Here is a 21,423-nt window from a genome sequence, read left to right on the forward strand (position 1 = left end):
TCCTTCGTCTAGTCTCTCTACAGGAAGTCGACTCTGCCATGCATCAGCTCAAGGAAGGAAAAGCACCTAGACCAAATGGTTTTACCTCAAACTTCTTTCACAAATTCTGGGATTTAATCAAAGATGAAGTCTGGCAGGTAGTGGAAGAATCCAGAACCCTCCATTGGATGCTTCCCTCTTTGAATGTGACTTTCATTGCTCTCATCCCCAAAGAAGAGAATTCTCTTACTCCAGACAAATTCAGGCCTATAGCCCTCTGCAATGTTATATATAAAGTCATCTCCAAAGTTATTGCTTCTCGACTGAAACCGCTACTTCCCATGCTCATCTACCAAAACAATCAGGCTATGTTGAAGGAAGGCAAATCATAGATGGCATCATTCTCACCCATGAGATCATTCATTCCCTGAAGCACCATAAAAAAGCAGGTATGCTACTCAAAATCGACCTCTCTAAAGCTTTTGATAAACTGAGTTGGATGTATATTCAAAAAATGCTCTCAGCCTTTGGTTTTTCTCCTCCCTGGGTTAGATGGGTCATGAGTTTAATATCCTCCACTTTCTTCTCAATTCTTGTTAATGGCATTCCTTCAATACCTTTTCATCCCTCTAGAGGTATCTGTCAAGGAGATCCCCTCTCCCCCTTTCTCTTTGTTCTCATGGCCGAAGGGTTAGGACGCATCATCAAGAATGATCTTCAATCTCAACAGCTAAGGGGAATCTCTCTCCATAACTCCCCTGCCATCACTCACCAACAATTTGTAGACGATAACATGTTGTTTGGGCATCCTTTGGTCCAAGAAGCCCAAACTTTCAGATCCCTTCTCGATGATTTCTCGGAAGCATCTGGAGCTAGCATCAATACTGTTAAATCCCAAATCTTCTTTTTTCACACTCCCTCCACAACTCAAACCACTATAGCCCGCATTTTCGGATTCCCTATTGCCTCTCTCCCTTCCAAATATCTTGGTGCTCCCTTAACTGATTCTGCTCTCAAGCACACCTCTTGGCAATTGCTTCTGGACAAATTAGAAGCCCAGCTCACTTCCTGGACCTTTAGAGCCCTCAATATGGCTAGTCGTCTAGTGCTAGTCAAGGCTGTTTTGCAATCAATGCCACTTTATCTCTTCTCTGTTTTGGCAGTGCCGAAATGGGTGCTTAAAAAAATCAAAAATCTACAACAGAACTTTTTATGGGGATCTTCTGGTCAAAATCGCAAATGGGCACTAGTTAAATGGGCAACAGTTTGCCTTCCAAAAAAACTTGGGGGTATTGGTCTCCGGGACCCTCAACATAGTAATGCAGTCATGGGAGCAAGAATATGGTGGAAATGGCTCTCTGCTCCGCACACGCCGTGGGCCATCCTCTGGACTGCCAAATATGCAAACAACAGAATGCCAGATGATTTAATTCAGATTACAGATACGGGAAAAGGCTCCCTAATCTGGAATGCGGCCAGACAACACAGAGACATGATCCAACAGCACAGTTTCTGGGAAATAAGAAACAGCAACAATGCCCGCTTCTGGGCTGACTCTTGGCAGCAAAGACCCAGGCTCAACAACATGATTAAACCACCACATACAGAGGACTAGGATGAGCATCAATTGGACACAGTCAACCAATACTGGACTCCCACCCTCAATTAGGGATATAGACAATGGATAAGCTCGGCGTACATCATCAGGCAAGGAACAGAGTTAATGCACAAGGAGATGGACACAGAACTCACAAACAAGAAAATTAGATTTTCCGATAAGAAGGACATCTTGCGATGGGGATACACTCCACGTGGAACTTTTACCACTCAGGAGGCGTACGACCTGTTGATTAGTACTCATAATATCAAGGACCCTCTTTGGGACAAAATCTGGTCTCCCAAAATATGGCCCAAGATTTCTTACCTTCCTCTGGTTGTTATGTCATAAAAGAATCCTCACATGGGACAACTTGAGGAAACGAAGCTTCCACGAGCCCTCAATATGCCCCAACTGCAAACATCAGGAAGAAACCATACAACACCTCATGGTTACTTGCAACTTAGTAAACAAACTTTAGGAAAAAACAAGCTTCAAATGTCAAAAACAAGGCAGAGTAAAAGGAGACATTACCAGCACCATCCGCAATTGGGCAAACAATCCGTACAAGAGCAATCTGCTAAACACATTGTGGAAAATTGTCCCAGGTCTTCTCATCTGGACTTTATGGAAGGAAAGAAACCACTGCATCTTCAAGAATCAATCCACACCCATAGAGGTCATATGGAGCAATCTATGCAATAATCTTCAGGAAACCTTAGCACTCCAAACCTGGCTCAAAGATGATTTTCCCACCTCTCCACAGGAGCAGAACATCTGGAAGAATTGGAATTTGAGGATTAACCAGCCACAAGAAAACCCCAGTAAATCCTTCTTAAATCACAAAACCTCCAGCAAGTGGCTCCCTCCGCCACCAGGAATTTCCCAATTAAACTTTGATGGAGCCTCCAAAGGCAATCCAGGCATGGCAGGTTATGGGGGAATATTCAGGGATCACAATGGCAAACCTCTTCTGATTTTCCTGGGCACAATTGGATGGGACACGAACAACTCAGCTGAGCTTGAAGGATTGTGGCAGGGCCTTCAACTAGCGCAGCAGCATGGCTTCTTTCCTCTAGTTATTGAAGGAGACTCTCAGATACTCATCAACATGACTAATCTAATTCTACAAGGGACCCCTGCTCACAAAATGGTCTGCAGTTGGAGATTAGCAGCTCGTCTAGAGCTCATTGAACAATGGCTCACAACCAACAGAGCAATCATGTTCAAACATATCAGGAGAGATGGTAACAAAGTGGTAGACCTCTTGGAAAATTTGGGGGTGGCCAGCGATCAAACATTATACTCAGGATCGCTCAATATTATAAAAGATGGAATCCAATTGCAGGCATGCACTACACTGGTGCAAAATGATTTAGCACCCCCAGCTGCGGGTGTTTAAAATCACATTAATGTGGATGAGACGTTGGGCTGGCAGGTGGCCTGGCTACAGGACCACTTGCGTTCTCATCCGCGGTGATTTAAGGCGAGCCTCTATCACCCGGCCGACGCCATTAATCTGGTGCATGGGTCAAGACCTCCCCTACATTTCTAAAACCATGGATCCAAATCGTTTGCAACACCTTGTTCCGCCTCCATTAAACTACTCTTGCCACCCTGCCGCCACGAATCCGAGCTCTCGCACGACGATAGGAAGGCGCTGCAATATCCTGAGTTGTGTAGACTTGGGGAATGGAATTCATTTCTCCCATACTGCTCTTTGCACCCTGCAACTTAATTCCTCGGCTCCTATTTCCGTCTCTGGTTCAGGAAATCTTGTTATCTTCAGCGTAGAGTCTGCCGCCCATTCCCAGCTCACAGCTAGCAATTCAGTCTTCTCGGCCCACACCAGCTTACACCACCCCACCCATAGAACTATCTCACGGCTTCGTCATCGCATGCGCAGCAGGCAAGGCAGCAATCGAGGCTGAGCCATCTGCCCCCCCTCTCCTCCTCCCTCTGCGTCGGCCTCTCCTTCGTCCTCCCCATCCTCCATTCCATCCACGAGCCGCTACCCTGCCACCCATAGCGGAAGAGGTTGCGCTCATCCTGGTGAAGCTCAAAGGGTCACTGCTGCTACCCAGACGGTCAATCTCCCTATGTCCCCTCACCAACCCCATCAATCTGCTCAATTTTGCTTCCTCTGCACTTTGAATAGACCCGCAATAATAGCCACCGTCTCTATGGAATTCAGAGAGGAGGCCTGCCCGCAATCCGTTCAAACGCCTCCCACCTCTGCACAGGAGAAGCCAAGCGCCAGCACTCAGAAGATGGCTCAGGTGCAGCCTGCAACCAGCAAGCCGAAAGCCTCGGGTAGCAGTGACACCAGCAAAGGCAAAGGCAAGAAGACTGATGACACTCCGAGTGGCAAGAAGGTAGTTGAGTATGATTGGGAGGAATACAGATGCTTGATAGTGGAGGAGTTTCCACCGCCTATCTACACCTAGCACATCCATGCAGACAGGTTTCGCCACCCAGCTCGGTTTTTTTTATGGTTTATTTTAATGTTTTCTTTTTCAAAATATGTGGTCATCTTGAGGAACTTGCTATAATGGACTATTTTGATTTAAAAGATAGCACCCCTGCGTGGGTAGCCTTTTCCACTGTTTTTCAGACTGGTTTCCCCCTCGGGCAGTCTCGACTCAGTTTTTTTGATGTTTAAACTTGCTATATCTCTGTTCCAGACCGGCAGAGGCCAGAGCCTCGTTGTAATTTTACTATTACTATAATAGAATTAATTTTACTTAGAAAAAAATAATAATAATAATTTTATATATATATATATAATTTTATTTGATATCCTCAATGAGGTGTAATGGTAGATGGAACTGGGACTTTGGGTGATGTGCATTTTGTATTGTTTTCTTCTCAAAGATGTACGAAAAGAACTCACTTAGAATTGTGGATGACAAACGATCTCAATAATATAAATGGCTGCGAAACATTGTAGATATGCAGTGACTAATAGAAACAAAACCTGTCAAAGTTCAAATCTATGCCACAATCACAGTTAAATAGCAAAAAGAAAAAGTAGTAACTCCAATCATCCAATGGAAACCAGATATGTAAAGAATAATTTTATTATAACACCTGTGAAGGGAACAAATAAATGTTACCAGTCCCCCTCTTCAGCTTGTGTAGAGTCTCTCTCCTCTATAATGTGTAAACCCAGCAAAAATATGGTGTACGACAATGAAAATAATCAGAGTTACAATAGTGAGTGCAACAATGAAAATAATCCAAAGTGAATAATGAATGGAAAACCCTTCTATTTATAACAAAATATTGAATTATCCTCGAATAATAAGAAATAATAAAATATTATTGATCTCATTCTTGGAATAACCACTTGGAATATTTTATTATATTTGTTTAGGAGGGAAAACGTATTTAAACTTTTATTTAGAAATAATAAATAAATAAATGATTTATTTATCATCTCAAGGAATTAGTTAAGGAATAATAAACAAATAAGGATTTATTTAATTATTCCTAAGGGATTTAGTCAAATTTATCAAAGAATAATGATTAATTAGTGATTAATTAATTATTCTTAGAGAAAATAAGATAAATAATGATTTATCTGTTTATTTTTCATGATTGGGTCAAATTTCACAAGGAATAATAATAAAACAACAGTTTAATTAATTATTCCTAGAAGAAAATCAAATAAATCGTGATTTATTTAATTATTCTTCATAGGTTTAACTATAAATTACTTAATAAAGGTGGTTTATTAGGTAACTTCTCAGAGTGAAAGCAATTTTACTATGGTAAAATTGGCTTTACATGGTGTACTTCGATCTATCTAGTAAATTAGGCTAGACAATCAATTTTTTGGTGATAACAATGCCAACCACCCTTGAGTACATAACAAGCATTAAAGAGGGACAACATGGCCTACCCTCGGATGTATGAGCATGTGTCTTTTTTTTTTTTTTTCCTGTGGTTCACGAACATCCATGGTCAGGGGGTGCAGGCTACGTCCACGTAAATTCTAAGGCTGATCTCTAGGATCAAACCCCTCAGCCATCACAGACCTGACCCCAAGGGCTTCGGGTAGAATCGACCCTGTGACCTCTCGTTTTGGCGAGGCATGACTTGACCAGTTGAGCTAACACTTGGGGCTATGAGCATGTATTGTTACAGTCAATTTGTGGTTTATTTATGGCTTTCGATGGAAAGCAAATTTATTTGGAGTGAATGGAAAGGAATCTAGGTAAGATCCTCAACCTCTTAGAGTGCTTTTTCTCTGCAATTGGTGTGTGTGAGATTCCTAGTGTTGTGGATAGTGGTTATTTTTTATGGTGGGCTAGGAATTCATGTTGTTCTGTGTAAATGGTGTGTGGTTGTTTGGGGCATCTTGGAAGCCTGGTATCGTTTCTGGCTGCTGAAAGAATCTACTCCAGAGAACTTGTTGGGGTCATTGAACGTTAAGCATATCGAGCTTTCTCAGGTTACATCTCTTCTTTTCTTGGTTCCCTTTGTAGACATCTGGGTGGGTCAATGTATAAATGCTCCAAGTCTAATTTACTATGTATAAATCTTCTTCTCTAGTCTTCGGAAAATTGTTGGGAGTGCTCGTTTAATTTGGCTTCAGGGTTTTTCTTGGGACCTCTTCTCTTAGTTTAAGGTGGGGTTTGTAAGTCATATTTGGAAGGAATTGCGAAGGCCTGCCTGTGTTGGTTTATTTTCTTGGCAAGTTAAGTGTTGGTTGATGAAATTTGGTGTCTGGTTGCACTCTCTTGGATGTCAAATTATTCTAGCCTTGGTGTTGTTCCTTTCTTGTTTGATGGTCAAGGGTGAAGGGGCCTTGGTTGAGGAAGACGCATCCTCTACCCTTTCTGGTGGGTCTTCTTTTAAGGCTAAGTCTTTTTTCTGGTGTTATTGTGATGAGTTGGTCTACTACTTCTTTAGTAATGTAGAAGGTGGGTCGAGTTCGTTATTCTGTTCTTTTGCAGGTATAGGCAATCATTGCAGTGACAGTAAGTCTCTTACCCAAGACTCTGTGATGTTTCCTAGACGAAGAATGAGGTATAGAAGGGGAGGAGGTGGTAGGGCTCATCCAGGGAAATGAGGACTAAGACTCTTTGCCCATGACTCGGTGACCACATATTACAATAAAGTTATCCCTGACACTAGTAAGGAAATTTGTGAGCTCGAAGCCAAAGCAGAGGAGGAAAGACAATCCCTTTCTAATTTTGAGCTTCTAGAGGACATGTCAACTTAGGTTCCAGACCCTGGGCACACCAGGGGTAGGAAGAAACAGTGTCTAAACTCAATGGCTCTTCATTGGAAAACGAAGACCTTGTTGGGCCTAGTATTGAGGGACAAACAAGTGGAGAAATATAATAGATTTTCTTCACTCGAGGATGTCAATAGGATGCTCAGGAATCAAAGGTTCTACCTAGATAGGGTTGACTCCCATTTGGCACATGTGGAGAGCCATATTGCATGTGACTCAGATGGTGGGGACCATATGGATCCTAGTGGGTCCAGTGCAAGGGTTCTAACAAATATCTTGCCTTCTCAAAATGACTAGTGAGCATGGATGGTGGGTGTGCAATTTGGTGATTTCCTAGTGCTTCTAGTTTTTGTTGTATGCATGGTAATTGCTATCCTTTTGGTCTATAGACTATGGTGGCATAGGTTGGTCGTGGCTTCGTATTTTTTCATGATGGCTTTGGCATGCTTTATTGGACTCTGTTTTATTTCCTTTATAACTTTTGTTGTATGGTTATGGTTAGATGTGGCACCTATGTGTATTGTGAATGGCTATCGTGTTTTGGGCCTCCTTCATTAGGTTCTTGTTATGTCTTTTTGCTATCTTTGATGTTGCATTAGGGACAAAGGTGGCTCTTCAGTCACCAATTATGTATTAATACTTGAATCTCGGTATTTTTGTCAAACCATATATGTATTTTTGGAGGGCTTTTGTTTTCTGGTTAGGAGTAGCGGATGACCTTTCCTAGGGAATATTGTTTGTATTTATGATTAAAACAATAGAGAGAAATACGAATCATCTTTAACGTTGATGTCTATGCGTTCTAATTATGAAAGTCTCTTGTGCTCTCTTGTATTTATAATGAAATGTTTTTTACCCTATCAAATTTGATATCCATATAAAACTATTTTATAAATAATATAAAATTCTATATAAGAGTAATATAATACACCCTAAAATTTAAACAATTTCCTTTGTATTCTAGCACGTGGAATACACCCTAAAATTTAAACAAATCCTTTTGTATTCTAGCACGTGGAATACACCCTAAAATTTAAACAAATCCTTTTGTATTCTAGCACGTGGAATCCATATTTGAAGTTTCCATTTCCTTTTTGGTTTTAAATGTATACTGTTTTACTAATATGCGTCCCTTTTCTATTTCAACGCAATTTTTATTTAATATTATATTAAATAAAGTTGTAGAAAATAAAAAGTAAACTATTAAACACAAAATATTAAATATCAGAAATTACATATCATGGGTAGTGTTTTCTGTTTTATGTTTGAAGGTAATTTTTAATTATTATAGTAATTAAAGTTGTAGAAAATTAAAAGAAAACTATTAATGACAAAATATTAAATATGGGAAATTACATAGCATTATATTAATTATTTTTATTAAGATAAAATGTTAAATAAATTATCTTAAATTTTAAATTTATTAATTAATAATTAGATTAAGAGATATTTTATAAGAGAAATGGCGATAAGTCTATGGGGCTTTGGATTGACGGTGAAAGGGTGCGTTGTTAAGGCACTCTTGCGATATGTCATGGGTTCAAATCCCCTGTGGGTAGTTAGGTTAGTCTTAAAAAAAAAAATAGCAATAAAATATAATATTAATTTAATTAAAAATAATAAAAATAAAATGTTTTAAAAGTAATAATAAAAATAATGAACTAGTTAAATTCAATTTAATTTATTATATTTGTAATTTTATTTTATTATTAAAATTATAAATAGTGTTTTTAACAATAACTAAAAGATATTGCCAAATCTTATTAGCGCAACCAGTTGAGAATAGGCTTAATCAGCAAGGCTACCGAGGATCAAATCTCACGAGATAGTTGTGCCGTGTGCTAGAGGGAGGGCTTAATCAGCGAGGCTACCGAGGATCAAATAGAGGGAGGGCGAGGGAGGGCTTAATCAGCAAGGCTACCGAGGATCAAATCTCACGGGATAGTTGTGACGTGTGCTAGAGGGAGGAGACACGTTAAAAAATCCAAGCCACAATTCAAGCCTAGAGGATCACTAACAACTTGATAAAACAAACAAACAAAAAATATTTAAATAATGATTATTCATTTTTCTAACTATAGCATTTTATAATTTTCTATTTAAATTTAGTTTATAACCTAATACTTAAAATAATTTCTTTAATATTTTTTCTTTATATATATAAAAAAAAATTCCTTTATTGATATGCATGTAGGTATGTGTATTATGAAGGGTTTTAATAATATTAGAAATACATATAAAATATCTCCGAGTGACTTTGATGGCTTAGATGTGATCCCCAGTGATTTTGACGCTTAGATGTCTCCTCAAGCCACAGGATCACTTTGACGGCTTAGATGTCGTCCCTGGGTGACTTTGACGGCTTAGATGTCTCCTCAATCCACAAGAAGGATCATGGATCACAAACAACTTGATAAACAAACAAAAAATATTTAAATAATGATTATTCATATTTCTAACTATACTATTTTATAACTTTAGATTTAAATTTAGTTTATAACCATATAAAAACCTAATAGTTAAAATAATTTCTTTCATATATATATATATATATATATATATATAATGTCTTATTCGATATGTATGTAGGTATGTATATTTGAAGGATTGAATAATATTAAAAATACATATAAAATTTTTAAATTATAGATGATAATTCTTATTTATTTTTACCTTACTTTAAATTATTAAACGTTAAAAAGAATCAAATTTCTCTGAATATAATTTTTTTTACAAAATTTCCGATTTAAAAAGTTTAATTTTCAAAATTTTAATCTTTTCAAAATCAATATATCTAAAATTAAAAAATAAATCTATGTTTATTTTTCAAATATCAATATTAATAGTTCTAACATTTATTATAACATTCAAATTAATGAAAATTTTTACATTATTTAATAAAGTCAAACTGGCTGAATAATCCTAAAAAGTATAATTATAATTACAATAATATACGTTTTCTTGAATTATAACTTATCATATATTTAAAATTTAAAATTATAATAGATATATAGTTATGTATAGATTATAACTTATCATAGATCTGGCTCTCTGCGTAACTTACTGGCAAGTTTTCATGCTATATATAGTTATGTAAATGATGAGGCTTTGCACGGTTATAGTAGTAATAGTGATCAATTTTTTTAGTAGTTTACGTTACGAACCAATTATTATGATTCATTTTCAAAAAAATCTTTGTTTTTAAAATAAACCACATATGATTAACTCGAAAAACAATTCATGAATAAAATAAATTACAAAAATTAAAAACTATTAAATCGTTTTAAATTATAATTTATTATGGCCTCGAGCTAAACCAACATATTTGAACTCTTAAATAACATTGAATTTCGAGATATATATATATTTGATCTCTTGACCAGCAAACTTAAATTTAAACGCTCTTAAATGTCATGGTATTTCAAATATATATGAGAAGATATATATTTATTTAAGAAATATAAAGTTTTATTTCATTGAAAAAAATATATGTCCGGAAAAATAAACACTGAATACAATTTTAAATTGTCCTATCTTCTATAATATTCTCTTTACTTTTAGAATATTTTTTTTAATTAAAAATTATTACTTTTAATTAAGCTACTTGGAATTATTTTGTTGGTGATTTATAAGAAGATATATTTTTATTTTTGCAAGATGTTTGTAGGTTTTGGGTAATTAACTTACATCTAAAGAAGATGAGCTCTTAGTCTAGCAGACACAGTTTAAAGGCATACTCCCGCCCCAAAAATACCGTAATCTATTTATTTTACCTTTTGAAACTTCTTAATATATTTTTAAATTTTGCATAAAATTTAATAATAATTTATTCAAATCACAAATTTTAATCTTAAACTCTCCACAATTTAAATATCATACAAAATTTCATAATAGTAAATTCATATAAAAATTAACGTTTTCTTTTTTATATATTATATTATGTGATGTGTTGTTACATTCTTCTCATTTTCATTTTCAAAATATAATTTTCCCAAAGTCAGTTCCCATCATTTTTTTCTATAGTTTCATTGTTAGAATATAGTTTTTCGAATGTCACGATCCATTCTCCACACATGTTCCATAATTATGAACTAAGAACTTAGGTTTTTGTTTTTATTCTTGGTTTAGGCTTTTGTTCAAATTATTATAAACTGAGCTTTTAAATTAGTAACAAAATTTATTGATAAGCAATTTTAGATTTTAAATTATTTAAAATCCTTATAGATAAGCAAGTTAAGCATAAGCATATTTACGAAGCTTGCAATTTTTTAAATTTTATAATAGATGTTTATTTGAAAAATGTTAAGATAAATAAGTTGAGCTTTAAATTTATTTAATTTTTTATAAATAAACAAGTTTAGCATAAATCATATTTAAGAAAGTTAATTTTTTTATAAATAAACAAATTTAGCATAAAGCATATTTAAGAAAGTTAGAATTTTTATACATTTAATATATATATGTATATTAAAAAATGTTATAATTTTTTTTGAGAAATATTAATAATATATAATAATTAAATAGATTTCTTTAAATTAATAAAATATTATTAATAAACAAGTTAATTAATGAATATGAAATTTCGAAATACATAAGTGGTTTATTTTTCTCATAATTATTAGAAGTTAATATAAATAAGTTGATCTTTACTGTTATAGAATATTATGAGATTTTTGTGTCTTATATTTTGCAATTTCTAATATCATTAATAATTTTGTTAATTTTTTGTTACTAATTTAAATTTATTTTTAATGTTTTTTTTTTGCTAATTTAATTTGCCTAATTTTAAACCTATAATTTGTATGTAAAAATTATTTTAATAATACACTTTATATCAATTATTCCACATTCTATAAACCAGTTTAGATCCATTTTATATTTGAAACTATCAAGCCCAATATTAAATCTCTTTTGACTCTAAAAGAAGTTTGCATGTCAAGAGATTTCATTCCTCTAGGCGGGGAAAGTAAATCTCAATTTCTTTTGACTCTAAAAATAAATTGCATGTTAAGAGATTTCATTCCTCTAGGCCCTTGAATCTCCAGAATTAAATAAATCTAGGTTGGATTAATTTCCCCTTTAAATAAGCTATATTTCACATAAATACCATAATTAAAAACACAAGTTACTTTAATTTTTATTATTATTTTATTTAACCAAATTAAAATATTTAACTTACATTATATTCTTAACTTATATTCTTAACTTAATAACTTGAAAAAACTTCACAACCTAACTATTCAAAATTACTCTAAAATATCACATTTTTAAATTATTCTAAAATATCACATTATATAACTATTTTAAATTATTCTAAAATATCAAATTTTCATTTACATTGTGTTACAATATCTCTACCGTATTAAACTTGAAAGCACTTCACAGTATAATTATTTTAAATTATTCTAAAATATCACTTAATACATCACAAGATACGTTTCTAACAAATTTCGAAAACGTCAAATCAACTCTTCATGGTTCGAGATATTGTACCACGGCATAAATTGAACTTTCATTTGGCAACTTTAGAGTTTCAAAAAGTATCTGGAATAAAGGCATAGGTCTTCTTGTTAGAACTTTTTTCTTAGAAGTAGACCATGAAATTCTATAAAGCCATAGGTTTTGTTCTGTTGTAAAACCCTTTTGTCTCGGGGAAATCTGGAAATTTAAATAGTTTTGCTGGTAAAAAGAAAAAAGTTAAATAGAAATACAATAAACTGATTTTACATGGCCATGGTCTATTTCCAGGAAGCTTCAACAAATGAGGACTTCAGCAGGTGATCAACTCCATAAAAAAACTCATTAGTGGCTTTGATCCAATATCATCCTCTTACATCCCAATTCTCCATTAAAAAAAATCATTAATGGCTTTGATCCAATATCATCCCTCCCTCTTCATCCTCTTCATCCCAATTCTCCATTAAAAAAAATCATTAGTGGCTTTGATCCAATATCATCCCTCTTCATCCCAAGTCTCCTTCCTTCACATGTTCATCGAAAGGGAACAAATTGGGTTATCAATTAGGCCAATTTGGGTTGTTCAATGTCAAATGTGGATCTGTATCAATGTTGGAACTCTCTTCTCAAATTCGGTTATCAATTAGCCAATTTGGGTTGTTCAATGATACAATCTTGGAACTCTCTCTCAAATTCGGTTATCAATTAGCCAATTTGGGTTGTTCAAGGTCAAAGATCTGTATTAATCTTGGAACTCCCTCTTTTTAGAGATGAATGCTAGGTCATTGTTAATCAAAACAGATTTTTCCAGAGTCGTTTACGGAGGCGGATGCAGAGAAATTGCATGGACAGCTAAAAGTGGCCTGAATCCAGGTAAAAAAATTTCAAAAAATCTTTGTAGATGAGTATTTGAATCACGCTTTTGATGGTGGAAATAGATTCAGCACCATCAAAAATGGTGGAAATAGATTCAACACCATCAAAAATGTTTAGAACACCTAAAATTATAATTTTTAACAGTTTTTACTAGGATTTATAAAAATCCCTGCCAGATTTTTTCAAAATAAAGTCAAAATTTCCATAATTTTCAGGGGAAAAAAACATAATTTTTAGACAAGGGCGATCTTTCCCAGATCAGGTGAGGTGGGATGCGGTGGAGGCGTTGTCACATCCATCAATGGTTGAGGGTGACGTACAGCGAAGGGAGACAGTCGCTATCCCTTAGTAATGAGCCTATCTTTACCACTGCAGAGAGATGATCATGGCATCTTGGTCCATATACGCATCAAACTTGCACGCAGGTAAGGGAGGCTAGCGGCGATCGTTATTCCTGCTCCACTCTCAAAGTTGGTTCAATCCTTCACATTCAATGTTCATATTCACAATTGATTCATATTCACAATTGGTTTATAGCTCTTGGATGTTCATTGGCAATGTAGTCTCTGCAATTTTCTCCAACGTTGAGATCGTCTTCATCCCTGCTCACTCAGTTCTATTGTGAATTCTGAAAGTGGTCATTAGCCTCCTACACCTTCACTATAATCCTGCATTCTAGTTCACCGCCACTCCTACTACTTTTCCCATTGTTGTTGCCCTCGCCGTTCTCGTAACCTCCAGTTTTCTGCTATAATCCTGCATTCTAGTTCACCGCCACTCCTACTATTTTTCCCATTGTTGTTGCCCTCGCCGTTCTCGTAACCTCCAGTTTTCTGCAGTGTCTAAGCGTTGGAATGTGTTTTCCATGCCTTGGCTATTCCATCGCTCTCCAACCCATAGCCCCTCTTGCGATGTTTGGGAACGTGTTAGTTGTAAGCATGGGTGGTGACCACAGCAAATTTGGTAGCTCCCAAGCTTGATTAAGGTTAGAAGACTCAACACATATTTATGGAACATATCCCTATGGAGGTTCAAGAGAAGCCTCAAGAATTTGACGATGATGTGGCAATTGAGAGAGGTTCACTATCCAACTAACAGGTGCTTGCTGATATCTGAGAATGAGTGCCTGACACAAGGCATATTTGGGAATAAACAAAATCAATACATGCTGACTATTGACCAATATGGGAGAATGAAGACATTGTTGGGTAGAGTTATTATGGATAGAAATGATGGGAGAATGAAGACATTGTTGGGTAGAGTTATTATGGATAGAAATGACGATTTTGTTCATGTTGGATAAGGTGGTGCTCAAACAAAAAAAATGCAAAAGAGATTCAGAGGAACTGAAGCTTATATTCCCCTTGCTAAGGGCCTCAGTAGCTACAATCACAAAAACATCAACCCCAGTAGCTAAAATCACAAAAATATCAACCCATCAAGGTGGATGTTTCTATTTCTACTTAGTTTCCCAGTAAATCTAGCCTCTGCCTACTTGGTTCTACTATATAAGGGTAGAGTTATTAGAGATAATGATGTTTTTGTTGATTCTGTTCATGTTCGACAAGGTGGTGCTCGAAAAAAATAAATGCAAAAGAGATTCAGAGGAACTGAAGCTTATATTCCTCTTGCTAAGGACCTCAGTAGGCTATAATCACAAAAACATCAACCCCATCAAGGTGGATGTTTCTACTCAGAGGAACTGAAGCTTATATTCCTCTTGCTAAGGACCTCAGTACGCTATAATCCAAAAACATCAACCCCATCAAGGAGGATGTTTCTACTCAGAGGAACTGAAGCTTAGGACCTCAGTAGCCTACCATCACAAAAACATCAACCCCATCAAGGTGGATGTTTCTACTTCTACTTAGTTTCCCAATATGTTTCTACTTCTAATTAGTTTCCCAATCCTCTCTGCCTATTTGGTTCTACTATATAAATCTAGCCTCTCTGCCTTATTTGGTTCTACTATAAAAATCTAGCCTCTCTCCCTCTTATATAAATCTAGCATCTCCGCCTATTTGGTTCTACTATATAAATCTAGCCTCTCCGCCTATAAGCTTAGGTCTATTGGGTAGCACAGGATTTAGTCCTTTAATTCAATTTTTATAATTTTCTCTATTTATGAAAACATGGCTGAGACATTTTTATGATTTTCTCTATTTATGAAAACATGGCTGAGACATTGTATTCACTTTTGCTAGTAATCTGATTTCCTTTGTAACCGGTCAAATCTGATTATTTAGTGAATAATTAAATTAAAGAAAAATAGCCGGTTAAATTAATGAGTAATTAAATCAAATAATCATCGATAAGAAGATGATTCAACCCATTAAACCAACTCCAAAATTAATACTAAAAATTAAAATATGATCAGAAAGACGCAGTGCATATATATAATATACAAGGCAGAACAAATAAAATCCCGTCACATGCACATAATTTTGCAATTGAGGGCCTTCCTAGCCTATTATTATATGCATTTGAGACAAAAATATATATTATATTTTATAATATGGGAAACGTTATAGTCTTAGATACAACTATTCACCAAAATAAAGGAGAACACATAAAATCAGGAACATACACATCAATTGCCAGAGCTTTCCCGACATATAATATGCATTTTTCGTATCTTATAATATAAAAGCTAGAATTTCAAGTAAAACCAGCCATACAAGACATTCACACATAAATTTCAATGAGAATTTTGCCCACCTGCAATACAGATTTTTGAGCCAAATATGTCTAAAGTTTTATAAGACAATGCAATTACACAGCCTGTAACCATTGGGCTTGGAAAAAACAACTTCCAAGGTTGTAACTTATGACACAAAGCAAGGCCATACCCAAAACCCATCAGCTTCAGTAGCTGCTGATTGCTAAAAACAGAGGTAATTAACTAAAGCTACACACTATATGGCCAATATGAGGCCTGGCTAAAACACTGAAACCTATTCTCAGTAGAGTAAACCAGGACCCTATAAAAAAACCAATAAAAGTGTAAAAACCTGCAGAATGAACCTAAAGACTGCACAAGAGATAGCCAGGTCTCCAGGGTGTTAATCCCCTAGGTTACCACTGGAGACCAAATAAAACAGGTCATCTGAAACCTGCAAAAACGGCTAACTCTTGAAAAAGAGGAGAGCACGGAAAGCCCACGGCCTACAGCACATGGGTCCAAAAACACCAAAAGAAGGCAACAAACTTAACTGATGTAGATGTACTTCTCTAACGTTCACAATGTAGTTCCAACCAGGTTTGGCGCTCTTCACAATCAAGGCCTTCGTCCCAAACTGTTCCACCTGGCTCGAACAATTCTATATATGAAATACTGTTTCTTGATGCTGATAATTTTAAGTGGTCACTTGGAAATACCATAATACATTTCCAGGTTTCCAGGTCACTTAAACAAGGAGGTCGCATCGCCATAAATGTGATGCAAGCAAATCACGTGCCCTGCTACTGATCCCACGGCACTGTTGCAGATTCAAACCAATCAAAGTTTCCCCTATCTTCCCAATAAAAGGGAGACCATTGTCAGTTATCTGCATGCAGCCAGAAAGAGAGAGAATTTGTAGGCAATAACTTGCTGCAGATGCCAAGGAAACAAGTCCATTATCTGTAATACCGCATTTTGAGATGTCCAATTCCTGCAAGACTGCACAGTAGTGAGAAATAAACCCGAGACTCTGATCGGTCACCTTTCCACAACCATCCAGATTTAAGCTCTGGAGGGTTTTCCCAAAAAGGTTCACTATAACAAAAATTGCCCTGTCTGTCACTTCAATACATCCACTCAAATTCAATTTCACTAAGCTTGTTTTAAAGCTTCCGAAAAGTGCAAACAGACCATCATCGGAGATTCCTGCAAGTCCACTGAGGTCAATAGACTGTACCTGAGGACATGCTCTTCCCAGTAAAGCCAAGCATCCATTTCCAAGGAATGGGCATGAGCGAATATTAAGAGATTTCAAAGATTCACAGGTGGGTACTGGAACTTCCCTAAGTCCAGACTCTTTGATCCCGGTGCATTTTTCAAGTGTGAGCACCTTCAGCTTTCCACTACAGCTTCCTAAAGCATCTATCAGGCCAAAGTGAGATATCATATTGCATTCCTCTAACTGTAAATTTTCAAGCGAAATTGCAGTTTTGGTAAATGCTTTCAAACCTTTGTCAGACAATAATTCACACTTGCGGAAAGATGCTAGTTTCACACTAGGGCAGCCTTGTCCGATGGACTCCAAACCCGGGTCTGTTAATCCTCGACAACAGGTAATTGACAGCAGTTTCAGCTTTTGCATAACTGAAGAATTTCCCAGAGCCTGAAAACCCTTCTCTGTGACTTTCCGGAGATTTACAAATGTTAATTTAGTTAAATTCTTGCAGGAAAGTCCGATAGCAGCTAAAGTATGATTAGTAACTTTTACGGCCTGCAGCTTCACCTTCTCCAGCTTTGTTGAACTCGACAATAAAGACATAATCCCTTGGTCACCAACAAGAGAACAGTCACTGACGGATAAGGATTTAAGATTGGGACAGTGCTGCCCAACTGCTTCCAGGGACTTGTTTCCGATTTTTGGGCAGCTTTCTATGTTGAGGGTTAATAAGCCAGGGCAATTTTCTGCAATAGCTTCCAAACCCTTCTCTCCAATCAATGGGCAGTTGAACAGGTCAAGCTTTTCCAACAGATGACAGCCCTTAGCAATTGCCAACAGTCCCTTGTCGCTAATTAAGGGGCAATCCCAGAGAGATAAGACCCTGAGTGCTGGGCATCCAAGACCAATCGTACTAAGACCTAGATCACTCACCCCTCGGGAAGGGTGATTTCCTCGGATTTTGAGCTTGCCTAGTCCTCCTCGACCACCCATGCCTATAGAAATTGCTGCAAGCCTAATATCAGTAGCTCTCTTTCCTTCCAAACACCTGGACAGGTCTCCAATAGCCCACCTTGGCTGCTTTTCACCTGTTCCTTTATCTGCAGTTCCTTTCCATCCTACGTCGAACTCCGTTGACTCTGACTCTAAATATTCCACTTCACCAAATCCATCATCGGAAAACTCTTCGAAATTGTTCTCGGTAAAACTTGCATTCTCTTGACACAGTTTACTCTGTTCTGAGCAGTCTCTATTAGGTGTTTCTCCACAATTTTTGGGGCTTGGCTTGGATCTCTTGATTTCACTTCTCCGCATGCTGCTCTGGAGCATAAGCCAGCGCTTCGAGACACACGCGGATACGCTGCGGTCTCGAGCTGCTGGTAGATGCCTGAATATTTCAAAAAGACATTCATCAGGCAGCATGCTAATAAGATCTTTCTGTTCTTGCTTTGGCTTTGTCTCTCTGAATGGTATGATGAAATTACCACGGAGTCTTTTCCGAGGAGGGCAAAGTACTTCCATTCGAGGTGCAAGAGACAAGAAAAGATCTGTATCCACATGACCAGAAAACTTAGGCCTTCCAAAGTCTTCATCACCTGCAGATCCAAGATATAGCACCCTCAGCACAAAAGATATAGCACCAGTCATTTTTTTACTACCTCAATGGCAAATAAACCAAACATAGAGTGTTAAGAAACAGCCAACAAAGCCACAAACTCTGTAAAAAATGGGATAGGTGACTGAAATTTAGCTACAGCACCCAACAGATCACAACCAACCCTCGTAAATCATCTACCATACTTGAAAAGTTGAAACAAACCCACAGATCGTTCAGAGAACAATTCCAGATTGATGAATAGAGAGATAATACATTTATCCCTTTTAAGGTAATATTAAGATTCATTATTCAAATAATTACACAGCAGCTGAAGGCCTAAAACTAGACAAAACCAAGGCTCCTGCTCCTAAGATGCTAGATGATAGTCAAACGTTGCCTTAAACCCAGCAAGAACAAGCAAAAGCACAAGGTAAAATGGATGGAAAGAAACGTAGCAAATAATTTAAAATCCACAAATCAAAAGTCCAAAACATTAAAAAGTGCACCATAATTGCCCACAAAAATCAAAGGAAATCCCAAAAACCCCATGCACCCATAAAACATCGAAAAAAAACACAAATACAAATCGCCCACAAAATTCCGAAATAAATAACACAAGGAAGAAATTCATCATCAAATACATATAACAAAACAAAAAAATTACCCAAAAATCACGTTTCCACAGAAACTGGAAGAAATCCCAGACCCCAATGGCCCCAAAAATTGAAGATATTCCAGACAACTTCCTAACGCTAATGAAAATCCAAACAAATACCCAAAATTTCTAACGCCCAAAGAAATCAAAAGCAAACCCGAAATTAATTGCTCCAACTATCAAAAGAATACCAAAAATTAACGCTACAACAATAGAAGGAGACCCCAAGATTAATGCTAAAAAATAGAAAGATACCCCAAAATTAATTGCTAAAATAAATCGGAAGAAATCCCAAACCCCAATACCCAACACAAACTCTAGCAGACAATTACAATGAGAATATGGAAGAATTATTCTGATAAAATTTAGATTTCGAAGCAAACCCTGATCAAACAATTCCTACCCACAGAAAGCAGTAATTTCACAGACCCAAACTTTCGCTAAATGAATCCATGGGCAAACGTAACTCACCGCGAATCCTGACAAGAGTTGGCATATATCCAAGCCAAGCCGCCCGCCAACGTCCAAGAGAATCGATCCAGAACCCTCACAGCAGCAGTTCTCACTGACCCAACAAAGGAAAAACGCTAGAAACCCTACCGAACAGGAAGCAAGAGGGCCACTCTGGCACATACAGAGATAGATAATAGAGAAGCCAGGCATGAATAAAATGAGTAGAAGAACAGGCATCAGAGGAGATGAATGCTTATTTTTATTATCATAATGGGAGAATGAGGGCAAGAAACGTAATGCCCAACAGCCCCTGTAGACTTTTCCTGTGCAACCCTCTGAATAATGGAAGCATACATTGAACACAGACATGCCAAAAGCGCTTCAAACGGTACGTGGGAGCAGGGGATGGGGACCATATATTGACACCATCTGTATTCAATGCATGCACCCACCCAACTAGACCATGGGAAAAACAAGAATGGGGAAACTTGTTGAATTCTATTCCATCTTTTTATTTATGTTATTTATCTTTTTTGGGGTCTGATTTTTCCACCAAGGTTCTTCCCCCCTTGACTCTTTTGTCCTCTTCTTCCCCACATGATCTTGATGTTATTTTGCTAAGTGCAAGTTGGGAATATGGAGTTAAAATAACTTTTGGGTGCTTTTGATGGTGTAAAGTGCATGTCTTTTTTATAATTGGGATGGGATTGGGAGGATTTCATGGGCTCTGTGCCCAATGTGAAAAGCTTCAACCATAAGAGTTGGCCAAGTCTTGCAATTGTATCAAGTCTGGTTCCTTGGGTAACCAATTGTTTATTCCAAGGTTGGCCATTGTATCAAGTCTGGTTCCTTGGGGAGCCAATTGTTTATTCAAGGGGTTTTCCCTATGACCCATATTTTAATCGCCTAGGTTCCCTTATGACCAATTTTCTAATCACATGGGTCCCCTGTGACACCATGTTTTTTCCAACTATTGCTATGGGGACCAATTTTATAATCCCTACTCTCTTCCTGTAGTGTAGGCCCCTCAATCCAGAGGACTTGAATCATGATTGAATTGTGAATGTTATTCATGGTTGAATTGTGAATGTTGCCAACTTGGCACATGGGATGGTGTCCTATGGGAAAATGGGGCATGAAAGTTGTCCAAGTTGGGCTTAAGTGGATAGAAGGGGGCTCCCCCTTGTCTACTTGCCTCCTCTTGATGCTTTATCTTTCTTTTTCACATTCATGTATCCGCGTACCTTTTATACTTTTGGTTTATTTGTGTACCAATTCGAAAAGTCGCAAGAGCCAAACGTAATTCCGTACTTGTGGGATATTGCTATAAGTGAATAGATGTGGTAGTAAATTTCTCAAATAACAAATTTATTTTTATAATTTAATAAAAAAATACGATAAAATATTAATAATAATATATTTTGAAAATACAAAATTATATTTAAAATTTTAATTCTATTTCATTTATTATTTTGATTATTTATTTAAGTCATTTCTAATTATTTGTTTACTTTTTTCCTAATTAATTTAATAATATTTCTCTCATAGTTATTTAGTAGAATTATCTATTTAAAGGTGCTTTTGCACTTCCTCAATCATCATTTAAGTTATTACTTTTTGGTGAGGGAAAAAAGTTATTGTCACTATTTTTATGTTTCAATTTATTTTATATAATTTTTAAATTAA

At 36.4% G+C, this 21,423-nt stretch overlaps 2 protein-coding genes across 2 annotated transcripts; one reads left to right on the forward strand and one right to left on the reverse strand.

The window, feature by feature from the left end:
- Window positions 1–2,501: 2,501 nt before the first annotated feature.
- On the forward strand, window positions 2,502–2,978 carry LOC149230372 (uncharacterized). Its single transcript, XM_089381297.1, has one exon. The coding sequence runs from the start codon at window positions 2,502–2,504 to the stop codon at window positions 2,976–2,978; it is 477 nt and encodes a 158-aa protein (XP_089237423.1).
- Window positions 2,979–15,770: 12,792 nt separating this feature from the next.
- On the reverse strand, window positions 15,771–20,209 carry LOC149230373 (EIN3-binding F-box protein 2-like). Its single transcript, XM_089378952.1, has 2 exons — window positions 19,756–20,209; window positions 15,771–18,627 (listed from the first exon to the last, which is right to left on the reverse strand). Exons 1-2 carry the CDS (start codon window positions 19,778–19,780, stop codon window positions 16,562–16,564), a joined length of 2,091 nt encoding a protein of 696 aa, XP_089235078.1. The 5' UTR covers window positions 19,781–20,209; the 3' UTR covers window positions 15,771–16,561.
- Between the last annotated feature and the right edge of the window lie 1,214 nt (window positions 20,210–21,423).

This window comes from Pinus tabuliformis, chromosome J, assembly GCF_031772625.1.
Source record: "Pinus tabuliformis cultivar Carrire ecotype Pingquan chromosome J, CPIR1, whole genome shotgun sequence".
NCBI lineage: Eukaryota > Viridiplantae > Streptophyta > Pinopsida > Pinales > Pinaceae > Pinus > Pinus tabuliformis.